We start from the raw sequence: 19,006 nt of genomic DNA on the forward strand, positions 1-19,006 counted from the left end.
TATGCTGATGGGTTGAGGGGAGGTGTGTGTGTGTCTGTGTAGATGGTGGTTTATTGGCAGGGAAAAGGAATGACCGAAGAGGTGGAGCTGGAGCCCACAGGGAGAAATCAACTTAATCAGGCAAAAGGGTTGTTGATTTTTAAGCCAGAGAAGGTGAAAAGCTGATAATAGGGACAATGAGTAGGTGAAAATGTGTTGGCTGTGCTGAAAATATCCCTCCTCATGATGTGGTTTGGGGTAGGGGAGGTATTTAGCTTCTAAAATGATTACACTCAATAATGAGTCCTGAGGCTGCAGAGTCCCCAAGTGAAGGGTCTGTTTCTGTGCTGTACATCTCTATGACTCTAATGATATCACATGATGTTTGCTGATCAGTCCTGATGATTATACACATTTCACCAAGTCTATTCCTTTATCAGGTTTAAAATAAAACACTCGTTGAGCTGATCAGCTTTTAAATGTTTGTGTAACTAAATGCTTTCTATTTCCTAATCTTTGTAACCATGAAGCTTTCAGTTCAAGCATTACCAGTGTTGTGCTCAGCAACTGGAATCATTCTCCTTCCACCTCTACATCACTGCTACTGTTTTGCTTGCAGAGGGAAATGAAAGGAATCTGCCATATATTTATACTCCATATTCCAGAGTAAATTGCCCTTGTCTGTGTGCTAAGTAGATTTTAGAATGTTATCAGAAGTCATAATTGTGTGAGAGGTGCCAGTGTTCTTTTTTTAAAAAAAAAAGCTAATTTGCTTTAAAACCTCAATATAATTAGTTGCACTTCACTCCTTACCCTAAATGTATGGTTATGACTTGTCTGTCAAATGTCAGTATCTTTTGGGCCTAAAATTCCAATTTTTTGCATTTCAAAAACATTATACAATAGCGAGTTTTGGAAAGATTTGTAGCTCAAGTTGTGGTTCTGGATGTAGGTTTGCTTGCTGAGCTGGAAGGTTCATTTTCAGACATTTCATTATCATACGAGGTGCCATCTTCAGTGAGCCTCGGAATGAAGCACTGGTGGTGTAGTCAGCTTTCTATTTTTGTTTCCTTGGGTTGATGATGTCATTTCCTGTGGTGACATCATTTTCTATCATGACTCAACTAGTATCCTTCCATACGGATGAGGAAGGACACCACTTCGGGGACAACACATCCATCCTCGGACAAGCCAAACAGAGAGATGCACAAGAGTTCCTAGAAGCATGGCATTCCAACTGGAACTCTATCAACAAACACATTGACTTGGATCCCATTTACACCACCTGAGAAAAAGAATAGGAAATGGCATCACAGGAAATGACATCACCAATCTAAGGAAACTCAAAAATATAAATAGAAAGTGGGCTACACCACCAATGCTTCATTCAGAGGCTCACTGAAGATGTTACCTGGTATGGTGAAGAAACGTCTGAAAATGAACTGTCCAGCTCAGCGAGCAAACCTACATCCAGAACATTATACAATAATCTGCATGAGCACTAAACTGTTGAATTTCCTTAACCAACAAAATTTATTGTAATCTTCCAGACAAAACATCTGACTCTGAATTAAAGAAGGAAAACAAAGGTAAGCGCCATCTTGTGTTTAACTGCTTATGGTAACAATCATTTAGCAACAGTTGTTTAGGACATTGAAAATATACATTTCAGATATCATGAAGGTGCCAGAGTTAGGTCTTTATATTGTGTTGTTTCAATTTGATTTGATCTGGTTGAGTGAGGCAGTTCAGTACTACTTGATTGGTAAAGATCAAATATTGGAGCATCAATTCGAAAGCTCTACTCAGAATTAACTCTGGATTGACCAGGTTGCACTGAAACGTGTTGACTGCTCATAGTATCTTTGTCATCATAGAGCTCCTTGCTCACATGGAGGAAAGCTTGGGCCGAAATAGGTTTGCCCCTGTTTCAGTTTCTGTTGGTACATGTAACATTAAGTGGACTGCCTTAATCTAAACAGGAAAATTTGTATTTCCTAATTGCCATTTTCACAATATTTGTGAGATTTAAAACAGATGTAGGTTATGAGTCGTTGATACAATCTATGTCTCCCTTTTGCAAGCATGGTTTGTGGTGAATAACATAATTGAAATGGGAGTTTAGTCAGTGATGGATGATCTGAAGTGGAAAGCATTTCACACTAGATGGCACTGCAAATTAATAAATAACTGATGCCTGTTTTATGGCTGATGTGTAAAATTGCGTGGTGAGTGTAAGGAAAATTGTGGAACTATTGAATGGGCTGCTTCTGACCCTTTGAATGCTTACAACAATAAGCTCAATTTTGGGACTTCAGCCAAATGTGTGGCATTTATACTTAGATGACCAGGAATATTGCAGAGTTTAATCAGCAATATCAAGCACAGCTCCTCAACTCTGACCCAAGCCAACTGTTTTTCAATGACCCCCTCACCAAATCCATTCCAACCACTAAACCACTTCACACCTTGACCCACTGCTTCCCCCCACCCCCATCTAACATACACCTAATTTAATGCATTTGTAAAAATGCCAATAGATTGTTGTGTGGAAATACTTTTGAGTGGCTTTTTGCATTTTCTATTCAGTATTATGGGAAATTATTTATATCTTTTAGAAGGAAAACCAGTCACAGTAAAACGTGTAACAGTTCCATTGGAACAGAAACATTCTTTAGTGGCTGACTACAGTGTATTTTGCCTTAGTTCTCCCCCATTTTTCTGCAATGTTTGCAGGTTGACCACCCTAATTTTACAATGTATGGAATGAGCTGCCAGAGGAAGTGGTGGAGGCTGGTACAATTGCAACATTTAAGAGGCATCTGGATGGGTATATGAATAGGAAGAGTTTGGAGGGATATGGGCCGGGTGCTGGCAGGTGGGATTAGATTGGGTTGGGATATCTGGTCGGCATGGACAGGTTAGACCGAAGGGTCTGTTTCCATGCTGTACATCTCTATGACTCTAATACTTAAAAGGCACCTAAATGGGTATATGAATAGGGAGGATTTAGAGGGATAAGGGCCAAATGCTGGCAAATGGGACTACTTCAGGTTGGGTTGTCTAGTCAGCACTGATGATTTGGATCATGCTGTAATGTTTCCATGCTGTAAGACTGTGTCCTCCTCCAACATCTCTCTCTTGTTATGAACTAGTGGCACTGTCATATCTTCTTGCTGCTATTGACTTTCCAATCATAGTGCAAACAACTTTCCAGTGGCTGCTTGTCCCACCTTGCAGTGTCGCGATGATGCACCATTGGTTTTTTTTCCTCTCGAGCATCTACATGCTCTGCCTTTAGCGTCTGGAGCTCACAACTGTACAATTTACATCTGTCTCATTTGTCTCCATTCTTCCACTTTCCTTGTGTTGTCAGACTGCTTATCCCAGCATCCAATTTTAAAAGAGCACAAATGATCTCAGTTTAACTTCGGAAGAACTGAAGCAATCCTCCTTTTTAAAAAATTCTGTCGCAATCTCCACAATCTTCAATGCTACTTTCTTCTCTGTCCTCAGTCATTGCTTCAGGTTAAAACAAATCTACGTCCTGTTCAATGTGCAGTGAGCTTCTGGCTTTTATCAACTCCATTACAAATGACTGCTCTCATCTCCTGGAACATCTTTCTTAACCACTTCCTCAGCTCATTAGTTACTGAAACGCTTATCCTAACATAATTGCTTTGCTGCCCTCCTGGATGCTTTCCAATCTTTTACCTTTATTTTCAGTTCAACTATCCGTTTAGAGTTTGGTTTGCATCAAATCCAATGTAGAGTTCAGTTCTGAGTATTTCAAGTCATCGCGAGGTTGGCACCCAGGTTTCTAGACCTTTGGGTTTAGAATTCTCACCTTATGTAGAAATATCTGAAGACCTTTACTCCTCAATTCCATTTCTCTTCCTCTTTATTTGATTTTTCTCTCTCTTCTGCAGCTCTTAATTTTCCTCCTTTTTTATTATTAATTCATGTGATGTGGGTGTTCCTGGTTGAACATTTGTTGCCCACCCCAATTGTCCAGAGGACAGTCAAAGGTCAACCACTTTGCTGTTTAGACCTTTATAGACCAGATCAGGTAAGGTTAGCAAATCTTCTCTAAAGGATATTTGTATTGGGTCTTTCCAGTGGTTACATGTCTTTGAATTCCAGGCAGTATTGAATTCAGATTTCATCCATCACATTAGGATTCCAGTCATGTCCCCAAAACATTTGCCTGGGGTTTTGGATTGCTAGTCCAGTGATATTACCACTGTCCCACTGCCTCTCCCCCTTTTATACCAGCCTTGTGCGTAATCCCTACTTTCTCTTTATTACATCATTGACTGCTATTTGTTCATTCATGTATGGCCTATACTCTGGAATTTCTTCCTAAACCCAATACACTGTCCCATTCCTCCTTTATCATCAAGATTTCAGTCAAACCTCAATCTCCTCTTTTTAACACACTCTGTTATGCCCTGTAGTTAATTTTTTGTTAAATCTTGTTTATAAATGCTTCCTGGGTGAGTGGTGTCAATAATTTGCAAATACTTGGATATCTGAAGCATATCTACTTGCTGCTCACGTAAGCACTTTTTTATTTGAAATGTAAGTTTACAAGTGTATGCCCTGTGTAACATAGTGGCCAGATTAAAGAGTTTTGAGCAATATAAACATAGTACTGCTAAATATGGAAGACTACACAGTTGTGTAGTTGTCTGTCCTTTTTGTGTAAATTTTGAAGGCTGTGTGACTGTGTAAGATCTTTACAGTTTGAAATAAGCAAAGTGGTCTTAATGATTGCTCCAGTGGGTGTTATTACAGAGGAACCTTGATTATCCGAATGTGACAGGTGGGGAATATTTCATTCGGTTTATCGAGTGACGGATAACACAGTTTAGCCAAGCATAAGGACCTTGCGATCTTGCCGGATAATCGAGGTTCCTCTACTTGCAATACTGAACACCACTGAAATGAAATAAATAAAGCTGTATTGCTGCTCTCTGTACCTTTGATGCCACAGAATAGGGGGCTTTCACCAGCATCTGCAAGAATTCAACCTGTCTAAACATGCTGAGATTTTGTTTTACCCCTCACCATTGTTCCATTTTGAAGTCGGTCTTGCTGCAAATCCCTTGCGTGATGCTGCTAAGTTGCCTCCAATCCTTTAGTGTCGAAGTTTGCAGTGATATTCTTCAACACTCTGTAGCAGATTGCACTGCTAAATTTGGTGCACTGATCACAGCAGTAGACATGGAAATCTGGGGCTTTTGTCAGGTTGAAGAATTGGATTTTGCAGGAGAGAAGATGAAACCGGTTCAAGAGGATGAATGGTGAACTCCTGATCGCCCACACCTCCCCCTCACCTCTGTCCAAGGCCCCAGAGCAGCCGTCCACATCCATCAAAGTTTTACCTGCACATCCACCAATGTCATTTATTGTATCTGTTGCTCCCGATGCGGTCTGCTCTACATTGGGGAGACCGGATGCCTTCTCGCAGAACGCTTTTGGGAACATCTCCGGGACACCCGCACCAATCAACCCCACCGCCCCATGGCCCAACATTTCAATTCCCCCCTCCCATTCTGCCAAGGACATGCAGGTCCTGGGCCGCCTCCATCGGAACTTTCTCACCACCTGACGCCTGGAGGAAGAACACCTCATCTTCCCCCTCGGAACACTTCAACCCCAGGGCATCAATGTGGACTTCACCAGTTTCCTCATTTCCCCTCTTCCTCACCTTACCCCTGTTCCAACCTTCCAGCTCAGCACTGTCCCCATGACCTGTCCTACCTGAGCTGAAAATGTGTTGCTGGAAAAGCGCAGCAGGTCAGGCAGCATCCAAGGATCAGGAGAATCGACGTTTCGGGCATGAGCCCTTCTTCAGGAATCATTCCTGAAGAAGGGCTCCCTGGAGGCTCCCTGCCCTCATTCCTGATGAAGGGCTTTTGCCCGAAGCGTCGATTTTCCTGCTCCTCGGGTGCTGCCTGACCTGCTGTGCTCTTCCAGCACCATTCTAATCTAGACACCTATATTCAATAACCTGAGGTTTTGCATTATGTCGTCTTAATACTGAAATGGCTGGTGAGTTGCAAAGCAATTTTTCATACGGTCTACATTCTTGTGTGAGAGCTTATATAATAACAAGTCATTTGACTGCAGTTATTTGATTGCCTACCAACTTGTGTATGCACCACGTTTTCTCTTCCTTTAAAACACAAATGGCTGACTACAGATTCAAGTGAGAAGCCTGATTTCACTTTTTTTTCTTTCCCTCCCTTAGTATCCCAGCTGCAATTAACAAATTCAAACCTTCCCAAATAAGAACCTTAATATTCAAAATGCTTCAGTTCAACATCAGTGTTTCACCACAGCGCAATCTCAATTTTTTTTTGGATTTCTATTTTTCATTATCTAAATTTTGTCTGTACAGGTTTTCCTGATGAAATGCTTTAACAGTTAAATGATGCAGCAATTGTAATTCATATTTTTATGATTTGGAGGTACCAGTGTTGGACTGGGGTGTACAAAGTTTAAAAATCACACAACACCAGGTTATAGTCCAATAGGTTTATTTGGAAGCACTAGCTTTCGGAGTGCTGCTCCTTCAGATGGTTGTGGAATAAAAGATCCTAAGGCATAGAATTTATCGCAAAAATTTACAGTGTGATTCAACTGAAATGATGTATTGAAAAAGACCTGGATTGTTTGTCAAGTCTCTCACCTTTTAGAATGACCAGGTTGGTTTCAGTTCGTTCTTATGCAAATCCCAGAACTTTTTCTGCAATTTACATATGAGCGAACTGAAACCAACATGGTCATTCTAAAAGGTGAGACTTGACAAACAATCCAGGTCTTTTTCAATACAGAGGAACCTCAATTATCCAAAGGAGAAGGGCAGACACGTTTTCGTTTGGATAATTGATTAATTGATTCAATGTCTCTCCTCTGAGGCTTGGAAGTTTCTGAAGTTTCCTTTTTCCTTGCTCTGCCTGCCTTGACGCCCCCCCCCCCCCTCTGTCTCAGGGTTTGTTTCTGAGCAGACACATACTTGTGTGTAAGGGACCAACAGCATTGCTGAAACCTCCCCCAAGTCAGTTCAATGGCATTGACACAGTGAGCGTTTGCTATGTCTGCTCCCTGTTCAAGAGACTGGACAGCAGCACACTGCGTATGAGCCCTAAAGCCTCCCCCCCGCATTCTCACCTGGCTTCTCCCTCCCGCTGTGGGACTGGAGTCTGAGTGGCCCTCCACCCCCACCCCTGCTATGGGAATGAGGTCCAAGTGGTCTATCCACCCTCTTGCCACTGTTGGCACAGGGTCCGAGCACCGCCCCCTTTCTCACTGTGGTGTGAGTATCTCCCACCCCCCAAACTATGGGTGCATAGCCTGGGTACCCCCACGGTCAGTGTGAGCTTCCCATTAGGATGGTCTCAAACTGCTGCAGTGGTCTGATTAACGTTGCGGCTGCAAAGGGAGGGGTATTAAGAGGTTTCAGTGATGCCCACCTCCACTTTGTGTCTGTTCATTGTCAAAGGAAGCATCAGTGACTGCTTGCTCCCATTGACTGGAAGCTGCTCTTAGATAACTGTCAATTTCAGAACAAAACAGGAGGCAACCCTGCTGGTGGAAACTAGCTGGAGAGAGCTTACAATCCTCTTTCTTGGAAATGATGAGGGGTATACATAAGGTGACAGGCAAGTGTGTTTTCCCTAGGGTAAGGGATTTCAAGTCTGGGGGCATATTTTTAAGGTGAAAAGAGAGAGATTTAATAAAGTCACGAAGGGCAAATCTTTTACACAAAGGGTGGTTAATGTGTGGAATTTACCTCCACAGGAAGTGCTGGATGCAGGGTCAGTTACAACATTTAAAAGACATTTGGATAAGTACATGAATAAGAAATGTTTGGAAGAAACACAGGCAGGTGGGACGAGTTTAGTTTGGGGTTATGGCCAGCCTGGACCAGTTGGACCAAAGGGTCTGTTTTCATGCTGTAGGACTCTGAAGTGGGAAGGTGTTGAGGTTATTGAACATCGCCTTATTTTGCAAGCCATCCTGTTTCAGATTTTGCCACCGTGTCCACAGGACAATTCGGTCCATTGTTTCTGAAGCACATCCAGTTCTGAGGAATTTTTTTCTTATGTTTACATATGTACTGGAAATAATTTTTGAGAGTTGCCTTTATATTAGTTTAAAGAGACACTGGTAATATCAGTTCAGTTTGTGAGTCACATAGATCAGAAATGCCCCAATGTATCATTTGTGTTGAGTTGATTGATCTTAACTGGGTCAGTAGTAGGATGATTAGTATTCATCTGAGTACTGGACTAGATGGGGGAAAAGAACGCTGGTTCCCACTGTATCCTTCTAGAATCTTGGGTTAAGGTTCCTGGCTAATTTGGCAGCTATGTTATTAATAGTGCACTGTCTAGATTCATACAAGAATTTAGATTTGGGAAGGTACCAGGATGCATTTCCCTCTGCCTCTGTTAATCCTGCCTGTCTGCTAACACGAGTTGATAGATGATATATATCACACCTTGGAAAAGAGGGCATTCATTTTAAAGCAAGATACCTTGGGAAGTGATGACACTGTGGCAAGGCTGTATTGATTGCGCTGATTGGTTTTCTCCCATAGCTCTGCCATCCCACAATCATGTTTCTTGGAAATACTAGGATTTTGCTGCAGTGACAAAGAAATGGTGAGAAATGTCTAGGTTGTATCTTATAGTTAATAGTGTTGCAATGAATGATTTTGTTGTGTTTTCCTGATGATTAGAAGCTTTTACAAATTGTTAGTGAATTGCTAGCAACTTCACTGCATGAGAGTTAAATTAAAATCAGTTAATTTAATTGTCAGTCCAGGGTATCCAGTTAAGTCAGTTACTTATACAGTCCGGTGATGAGCAAAGTGTAGATATTTTTAAGCAACCTGCTCAAAGATGTATTGGAGCAGGTAGGATTTCAACCAGACTTCTCGGCTCAGAGGTCGAAATATTACCACTATGCCACAAGTGTTTCTTTTGGTAGGGAAGTGTGGTTAATCTTCAGTAGCATTGATTTTTTAAAAACACGATGGAACGTGTTAACTGCCTTTCATTTAAAATAATACCCAGCGATTAAGTACTGGGGGTCCCTGATTTACGGATCTCTGACTTCCTGACACCATTCCACTCGGGTGTAATTTTACTAATCTGACATAAGAACGTTTCCTGTACTTGGGAACGGCTGCTTTATAACATCCTGAATTGTGTTCTGGCCTGCGTACAAATTAACTTGCAAATGGACTCAGGAACGGACCCCTTTCACAACTGAAAACTGCCGTTATTGAAAATAACAGATGTTCCCCAAATACTGAGGAACTGGCCACGAGCAGGATAACTGAAGGAGGCAGAAGTCATTGGCAAATTGCTGCCATCTGAAGATGCAGGGAAATTTAATAGCAAAGTAACATTTACTTTTCCTTACAATCTACAGTAATAAGGGTAGGATAGGCATAGACATAAGCTGAGACTTGATTGCAATTTGTTGTTGTGGAATATAGCAAGGGCAAAGGGTTGTCTCCAAACTAATTTCTTAGTTTGACTAAGAAATTAATTGCTGCTAAAAATCTATTTTTGACGGGAAAGGTATTAAAACCATAATGTTTCGAAAACAAGACTACACATAAAGAAAAAAAATGTGCAAATTGGGAGTTAACTCATAAAATGGATGAATAAGGAAATTTAAAATCAAGAAGCAAAGAGGTTCTTCTGCAGCTATACAGGGCCCTGGTGAGACCACACCTGGAGTACTGTGTGCAGTTCTGGTCTCCAAATTTGAGGAAAGACATTCTGGCTATTGAGGGAGGTAGGTTCACGAGGTCAATTCCTGGAATGGTGGGATTACCTTACACTGAAAGACTGGAGCGACTGGGCTTGTGTACCCTTGAGTTTTGAAGACTGAGATGGGATCTGATTGAGACATATAAGATTATTAAAGGATTGGATACTCTGGAGGCAGGAAACATGTTTCCGCTGATGGGTGAGTACCGAACCTGAGGACACAGCTTAAAAATACGGGGTAGACCATTTAGGACAGAGATGAGGAGAAACTTCTTCACCCAGAGAGTGGTGGCTGTGTGGAATGCTCTGCCCCAGAGGGCAGTGGAGGCCCAGTCTCTGGATTCGTTTAAGAAAGAGTTGGATAGAGCTCTCAAGGATAGTGGAATCAAGGATTATGGAGATAAGGCAGGAACAGGATACTGATTAAGGATGATCAGCCATGATCATATTGAATGGTGGTGCAGGCTCGAAGGGCAGAATGACATACTCCTGCACCTATTATCTATCTATTGTCTAAGAAGGAAACATAATGTACAAGTGTTAGAGTGAAAAAATTGATCTAAAAATTGGCATATCCATGGATCTATAAACTCACCTGTAAGAGCATAAGATGTGAAAAAAGACCTACAACAAGGCATAAGAAGCGAAGTTCAGTCCTAAAACATGTCTTAAATACCACATCTGGAATAGGAGAAAATGTAGAGTACTGTGAAATAAAGGGAAATAGTCACAACATTATTTTTCCAGAAATATTGAAGACAAAGCACACTGTATAGATACATTCACTTAGTATATCAAATGCTTTTGAAAACTTCCAGGTCCATATGGTAGAGGGCAGACATGCTAAATTTCATAAATCCAGAGTAAGTCTTTACACTGTTTTGCTTAGTTTATCATGTGAAAGATAACTGACTTGCTCAGTCACGAGTGAAGTATATTCTGCATAACATGCTTCTGTTTTTCAATAAGGTGAGAGAATGGTAATAATTATTTTAATGGACCTCCTTATAGACTCAGTGTGGAAACAGGCCCTTCAGCCCATCATGTCAATGACAAGAATAAACACCAAACTGCACTCATCCCATTTAGCTGCACTTGGTCTTTGCCAGCTATGTCCTGGCATTTTAAGTGCCCAAGCAGATACTGCTTAAAAGTTGCGAGAACACCTGCCTCCTCCACCCTCAGGCAGCACATTCCATGTTTCCATCTCCCTCGGAGATGAGAAGATTGAGAGGTGTCCCTATTGAACTGTACAAGAGTTGTAGGATAGATGTGGAGAGGTGGTTACCCCTTGAGCTGGAGAACCTCAATGAGGAGTCACCCATTTGGACTGTGATATGGAGGGATTTCTTCTCCCAGAGAGGAGTGAATCTGTGGAATACTGTACTGCAAGGAGTTTTAGGGGCTGGGTCCTGAAGAATATTCAAAGCTCAGATAGATGGATATTTAACTGAGGGAAACAAGGAGTACAGAGCAAAGGGAGAAAAATGGACTTCAGGGCTATCAGTTCAGCCATAACTCCGTTGACTGCTAGAGAAGACACGATGGGCTAAATGGCCTACTTCTGTTTGTGTCTACTGTACAACTGTTGCATTGATCTTTTACACATCTCCATGCTGAGCTGCACATGCAGCCGATTCTCGAAATTTACTTGTCAAGCTTCAGAAGTTGACATCATGCCCAAACCTGGAGTAGTTTTTTATAATTTATTTTCTCCAAATGGCTGTGTAAAGAGTAACTACCACATGACTGACTTGAACTGATGAACTCTTTCTAACCTTCAAAGATCCACTTATTGCTCCTCTATTATCTCCATACCATACATGGATTCGGATCTTAGGTTCCACTAATATTGTTTTCCTGCATGTAGCCTGATTCTCCTGGCAGTTCTTGCTTTTGTAGGTAATGACTGTATGCATGGCGGACTCTTCAGCATTGAAACTATTTACATATATTAGTCCACCTTTCTCGAGCGTATTATCGCATTTTGAACTACAAGCTATTGTGGCATTGTAAATCTGTTGCTTTTATGCTATGTCATTGAGTCAGAGACATGTACAGCTCGGATCAATTCGTCCATGCCAACCAGGTATCTTAACCTAATCCAGTCCCATTTGCCTGCACTTGGCTTATATCTCTCTCAAACCCTTCCTATTCATATAACGTTCCAGATGCCTTTTAAATGCTGTAATTGTACCAGCCTCTACCACTTCCTCTGGCAGCTCATTCCATACACACACTATCTCTGCGTGAAAAGTTTGAACCTTATGGCCCTTTTATACCTTTGCCCTTTTATACCTTTCCTGTCTCACCCTAATCCAATGCCCTCTAGTTCTGGATTCCCCCACCCAAGGGAAAAGACCTTGTCTATTTATCCTATCCATGCCCCTCACTATTTTATAAACCTTTATAAGGTCACCCCTCAGCCTGTGACGCTGCAGAGAAAACAGCCTCAGCCTGTTCAGCTTCTCCCTACAGATCAAACCCTCCAACCCTGGCAACATTTTTGTAAATCTTCTCTGAACCTTTTCAAGTTTCACAACATCCTTCTGGTAGGATGGAGACCAGAATTGCATGCAAAATTCCAAAAATGGCCTAACCAATGTCCTGTACAGCTGTAACATAACCTCCCAACTCCTATACTTAGATCTGTTAAGGAAAGTATACCAAATGCTGCCTTCACTATCCTATCTATCTGTGACTCTACTTTCAAGGAGTTATGAACCCGTACTCCAAGGTCTCTTTGTTCAGCAACACTCCCTAGGACCTTACCATTAAGTGTATACGTCCTGCTAAGGTTTGCCTTTCCCAAAATGCAGCATCTCACATTTATCTAAATTAAACTCCATCTACCACTCCTCAGTCCATTGGCCCATCTGTCAAGATCCCATCATAATCTGAGGTAACCACCTTCGCTGTCCCACTACACCTCCAATTTTGGTGTCATCTACAAACTTACTAACTGCTCACAGGGAAAATAGCCCCAGCCTATTCAACCTCTCTCTATAGCTCAAATCCTCCAACCCTGGCTACATCCTTGTAAATCTCCCAACTCCTGTACTCAATACTCTGACGAATGAAGGAAAACCTACTAAATGCCTATCTACCTGTGACTCCCGAGGACCTTACCATGAAGTGTATAAGTCCTGCTAAGATTTGTTTTCCTAAAATGCAACACCTCGCATTTATCTAAATTAAACTCCATCGGCCACTTCTCAGCCCATTGGCCCATTTGGTCAAGATCCTGTTGTAATCTGAGGTAACCCTCTTCGCTGTCCACTAGAACTCCAATTTTGGTGTCATCTGCAAACTTGCTTACTATACCTCTTATGCTCACATCCAAATCATTTATATAAATGACAAAAAGTAATGGACCCAGCACCAATCCTTGTGGCACTCCACTGGTCACAGGCCTCCAGTCTGAAAAACAGCCCTCCACCACCACCCTCTGTCTTCTACCTTTGAACCAGTTCTGTATCCAAATGGCTAGTTCTCCCTGTATTCCATGAGATCTAACCTTGCTAATCAGTCTCCCATGGGGAACCTTGTCGAACGCCTTACTGATGTCCATATAGACTGCTTTTCAGAGTCATTGTCATACAACAGAGAAACCGGCCTTTCGAACCAAATCGTCCATGACAACCAGGTTTCCTAAACTGAACTAGTTCCAATTTCCTGCATTTGGCCCATATCCCTCAATACCTTTCTCGATCTGCATACCTGAGTTTTAAACATTGTAATTGTACTTGCCTCCACTGCTTTCTTGGGCAGCTCGTTCCATATACATTGTTCCTCAGGTGCCTTTTTAAATCTTTCCCCTTTGACCTTTAAATCTATGCCCTCTAGTTTTGAATTCACCTTCCCTGAGAAAAAGGCCTTGGCTGTTCACCCTATCCATACCCCTCATGATGTTATAAACCTTTATAAGGTCACATCCTGTACTCCAGTGAAAATAGACCCAGCCCCTCCTTATAACTCAAATCCTCCAGTCTCAGTAACATCCTTATAAATCTTGCTACACCCTGTCCAGGTTAATACCATCCTTCTCGCAGAGTGTCCAAAACTGTGCACAATGTTCCAAATGTGGCCTTACCAATATCTTGAACAGCAATAACATGATGTCCCAACTGCTTTACTCAGTGGTCCGACTGATGAAGCTAAACACCATTTTTTACCATCCTGCCTACCTGTGGCACCACTTTCAAGGAACTATGTACTTGCACCCCAGATCTCACACCCAGGGCCTTACAGTAACTGTGTAGGTCCTGTCCTGGTTTGTCTTACCAAAATGCAATATCTCACGTTTATCTAAATTAAGCTCCATCTGTCACTACTTGGCCCACTGGCCCAGTTGATAAAGATCCTGTTGTACTCTCAGATAACCATCCTTGCTGTCCAACCAACCACCAATTTTGGTCGTCTGCAAATTTATTAGCCATTACTTCTCATATATTCTCATCCATGTCGTTTGTATAAATGACAAACAACAATGGACCATCCACTGATCCTTGTGGCACAATGCTAGTCATAAGCCTCCAATCTGAACAGCAATCCTTTACCACTACTCTCTGTCTCTTACCTTCCAGCCAATTTTGTATCCAATTGGCTAGCTGTCCCTGGATGCCATATGATCTAACCTTATTGGCTAGTCTACCATGTGTAACCTTGTCAAAGGCCTTGCTAAAGTCCATGTAGACCATGTCTACTGATCTGCCTTCATCTATCATCTTGGAGAAAATGCGGAGGCATGGGATTGAGGGTGATTTAGCAGTTTGGATTAGAAACTGGCTTTCTGGAAGAAGGCAGCAAGTGGTGGTTGATGGAAAATATTCAGCCTGGAGTCCGGTTACTAGTGGTGTGCCACAAGGATCTATTTTGGGACCATTACTGTTTGTCATTTTTATAAATGACTTAGATGCAGGCATAGGTGGATGGATTAGTAAATTTGCAGATGACACTAAAGTCAGTGGAGTAGTGGACAGTTTGGAACAATGTCACAGGTTGCCAGGGGACTTGGATAAACTGCAGAATTGGGCTGAGGGGTGGCAAATGGAGTTCAAGGCAGCTAAATATGAGGTAATGCACTTTAGGAAAAATAACAGGAAAGCAGAGTACTGGGTCAATGGAAAGATTCTTGGTAGTATGGATGTGCAGAGGGATCTTGGAGTCCAGGTGCATAGATCCTTGAAAGTTGCCACCCAGGTTGATAGTGCTATTAAGAAGTCATACGGTGTGTTAGGTTTTATTAGTAGAGGGATTGAGTTCTGGAGCCGCAATATCATGCTGCAACTATACAAAACGTTAGTGCAGCCTCACTTCTGGTCGCCATATTTCGGGAAGGATGTGGAAGCATTGGAAAAGGTGCAGAGGAGATATACCAGGATGTTGCCTCGTCTTGAGGGAAGGTCTTATGAGGAAAGGCTGAGGATAGTTCACAGGTCGTCGCAACATCAAGGGCCAAAGGGCCTGTTCTGCACTGTATTGTTCTATGTTACCTCTTCAAAAAAAAACTCGATCAAGTTTGTGAGAGACTATTTCCTACTTACAAAGTCATGCTGATTATCCCTAATTGGTCCTTGCCTTTCCAAATGCACATAGATCCTGTCTCTCAGAATCCCCTCCAACAACTTACCCCTCACTGATGGAGAAAGTGAAGACAACAAATGCTGGAGATCGGAGTTGAAAAGTGTGATGCTGGAAAAGCACAGCAGATCAGGCAGCATCCTGATGAAGAGTTTTTGCTTGAAATGTCGACTCTCCTGCTCTTCGGATCTGCCTGGCCTGTGGGCTTTTCCAGCACCGCACTCTTTGACTTACCCCCTAACTGATGTCTGGCTCACTACTCTGTAGTTCCCTGGCTTTTCCTTGCTGCCTGTCTTAAATAATGGTGCAACATTAGTCACCCTCCAGTCTTCCAGCACCTCACCCAGGGCTGTCAGTGATATAAATATCTCTGCTAGGGCCCCCACAATCTCTTCTCTAGCTTCCCACAATGCCCTGGGATACACTTAATCAGATCCCAGGCGATTTATGCATTTTAAGACCTCCAGCACCTTCTCTTTTATGATGTGGACTCTTTTTCAAGGCATCACTATTCATTTCCCTGAGTTCGCGAGCTTCCCAGTTTTTCTCCACAATAAATACGGATGGAAAGTATTCATTCAGGATCTCGCCCATTTCTTGTGGTTCTACACATGAATGACCTTGGTGATACTCAATTGGCCCTATTCTCTCTCTAGTGATTCTTTTTCCCTTAATATACTTGTAAAATCTCTTTGGATTCTCCTATTCCCTTTCTGCCCAATGACGTTTCATGTCCTCTTTTTTTACACTGATGATGTCTCTTTTGACTGTCCTCCTGCATTCCCACTATTCAGGGGATTTACTTAATCCCAGCCGTCTGTATCCTCCATATGTCGTCTCTTTCTTAACCAGATCCTCAATATCTCTACTCACCCAGACTTCCCACTCTTACCAGTCTTGTCCTTAACACTAACAGGAACATGCTGGCCCTGAACACTCGTTACTTTGCGTTTGAAAGGTTAGATGTTTGGATGCTCTTTAAATGTTATTAACACTCAGGTGAAGGTAGAACACAATAATGACACCATAATCGTTCATTTATAGATCCTGTTAGTTGGAGGACTGGTCATGACTGGGAACTGATTACTTGCAAGAAGATCTCCAGATATTTTTATGTCCAACGATTTGATGATTATCTGACAACAGATTAGTCTGATTCAGTGGTGACTTCTGACCTTAACCCATGAGAACTCATCTGTCAGCATCATGCTGTAAAGTATAGGATACATTATTTATCAGAATCAATATCAGTGACGCAATGTCTCAAGTAGAATGAAACACTGGATCATAAATGTTAACGATTATAAAAACAAGGTGGAAGAACAATATGCAAAAACAGCTCCTACTGACATTAGATTTCATCTCAAGACTGTCCCCGCTTATAAAATGGGTGTTTCGTGAAATAAACGTTCCTGGGGTGTAGATGTTGCAAACAAAAGCCATAACTAATGGCTTTTGAGAAGGTGCTAAGCCACCTTTTCGAGAATGGAGTGACTTGCTAGACTATTTGAAGGGAGTTGAGAATTAGTTTGTAAGGTTCTGTTTTGTTGACAGTTCTGAATGCCTTCCTGAGATTTACAGTCCCTTGTTCCCTGCACTATTCTTGTAGCACACCTGTGCAACTGGTAATATGCTGCATACATTGTTTAGAGACCAGGAACTGTGGGCGGCACAGTGGTTAGCACAGCGGCCCGGACCCGGGTTCAATTCCCGCCTCAGGCAACTGTCTGTGTGGCGTTTGCACATTCTCCCAGTGTCTGCGTGGGTTTCCTCCAGGTGCTCCGGTTTCCTCCTACAGTCCAAAAATGTGCAGGTTAGGTGAATTGCCCATGCTAAATTGCCCGTAGTATGAAGAGGTAAACGTAGGGGAATGGGTCTGGGTAGGTTGCTCTTCGGAGGGCCAGTGTGGACTTGTTGGGCCGAAGGGCCTGTTTGCACACTGTAAGTAATCTAATCTATTCTAATCTAAACTGCAATTTAGTATTAATCTTATTTTACTCTGTGACACAAGGTTTACTTTGCAATGTATGTCAACAGGGACAAGGCCAGTCTTTTGTTTTTACAAACTTTAATTTGGCCCTGAAGGTAATGAGTTGCCATTTCCAGTCCCTGCAATCCATGTGATGGAGGTGCACCCACTGCACAGTGAGAGGATAATAGATGTTGTGTAACTTGGGAACTTGCAGAAGTCATTGTGGTTCTTATTCTTGTTATTCTGGACGGATTGTGATTTTGGAAGGTATTATCAAAAGAAGCTTGACTGGTTGCTGCAGTGCATCTTGTGGTTGTGCTACCATTGTGGGGGGGTGGGGGCTGAATGTTTAAAATGGTGGACGTGGTGCTGATCAGGCCACCTGCTCTGTGTTGGATGTTGTTGAACGTTTTTAGTATTGTTGGAGCAGCATTTATCCAGGCAATGAGACAGTATTGAGGGCGGCACGGTGGCTCAGTGGTTAGCACTGCTGCCTCACAGCACGAGGATCCCAGGTTCAATTCCCACCTCAGGCAACTGTCTGTGTGGAGTTTGCACATTCTCCCCGTGTCTGCGTGGGTTTCCTCCGGGTGCTCCGGTTTCCTCCCACGGTCCAAAGATGTGCAGGTCAGGTGAATTGGCCATGCTAAATTGCCCGTAGTGTTAGGTGCATTATTCAGAGGGAAATGGGACTGGGTGGGTTACTCTTCGGAGGGTCGGTGTGGACTTTTTGGGCTAAAGAGCCTGTTTCCACACTGTAGGGAATCTAATCTAATATTCTTGGCTTGTACCTTGCCAATAGTAAACATGCTTTTGGGAGTAGGGAGTAAGCTCCTAGCAAAGTAATGCCTCTGCTCTGGGCTGTCTTTGTAGCCTTGGTGCTTAGGTGGTTGATCTGTTTCTGGTCACATGCAAGTCCCCAGGCTGTTGATATTTGGAGGGTCACTGCTACTAATGTAGTGGAAAGTCGTCTTCAAGTTGGGCTTTCCCTGGCACTTGAATGGCATGTATGTTACTTATCATAGAGTCATAGAGATGTACAGCATGGAAACAGACCCTTCGGTCCAACTGACCAGATATCCCAACCCAATCTAGTCCCACCTGCCAGCACCCAGCCCATATCCCTCCAAACCCTTCCTATTCATATACCCATCCAAATGCTTCTTAAATGTTGTAATTGTACCAGCCTCCACCACTTCCTCTGGCAGCTCATTCCATACACGTACCACCCTCGGAGTGAAAACGTTGCCCCTTAGGTCTCTTTTATATCTTTCCCCTCTCACCCTAAACCTATGTCCTCTAGTTCTGGACTCCCCGACCCCAAGGAAAAGACTTTGTCTACTTATCTTATCCATGCCCCTTATAATTTTGTAAACCTCTAGAAGGTCACCCCTCAGCCTCCGATGCTTCAGGGAAAACCGCCCCAGTCTATTCAGCCTCTCCCTGTAGCTCAGATCCTCCAACCCTGGCAACATCCTTGGAAATCTTTTCTGAACCCTTTCAAGTTTCACAATATCTTTCTGATAGAAGGAGACCAGAATTGCACGTAATACTCCAACAGTGGCCTAACCAATGTCCTGTACAGCCGCAACATGACCTCCCAACTCCTGTACTCAATACTCTGACCAATAAAGGAAAGCATACCAAATGCTTTCTTCACTATCCTATCTACCTG

General features: G+C 42.6%; 1 protein-coding gene across 8 annotated transcripts in view; it reads left to right on the forward strand.

Annotated features, from left to right (window-relative positions):
- The window catches only part of unm_hu7910 (un-named hu7910), a 225,457-nt gene that overhangs the window by 154,519 nt on the left and 51,932 nt on the right, over nt 1-19,006 (forward strand). For all 8 annotated transcript variants that reach the window (XM_043689310.1, XM_043689302.1, XM_043689307.1 and 5 more), the window contains one exon: nt 1,530-1,568. In XM_043689310.1, the coding sequence (XP_043545245.1) occupies nt 1,530-1,568 (39 nt within the window). The remainder of the gene's footprint in view (nt 1-1,529; nt 1,569-19,006) is intronic.

Source organism: Chiloscyllium plagiosum, chromosome 4 (genome assembly GCF_004010195.1).
Source record: "Chiloscyllium plagiosum isolate BGI_BamShark_2017 chromosome 4, ASM401019v2, whole genome shotgun sequence".
Taxonomy (NCBI): Eukaryota; Metazoa; Chordata; class Chondrichthyes; order Orectolobiformes; family Hemiscylliidae; genus Chiloscyllium; species Chiloscyllium plagiosum.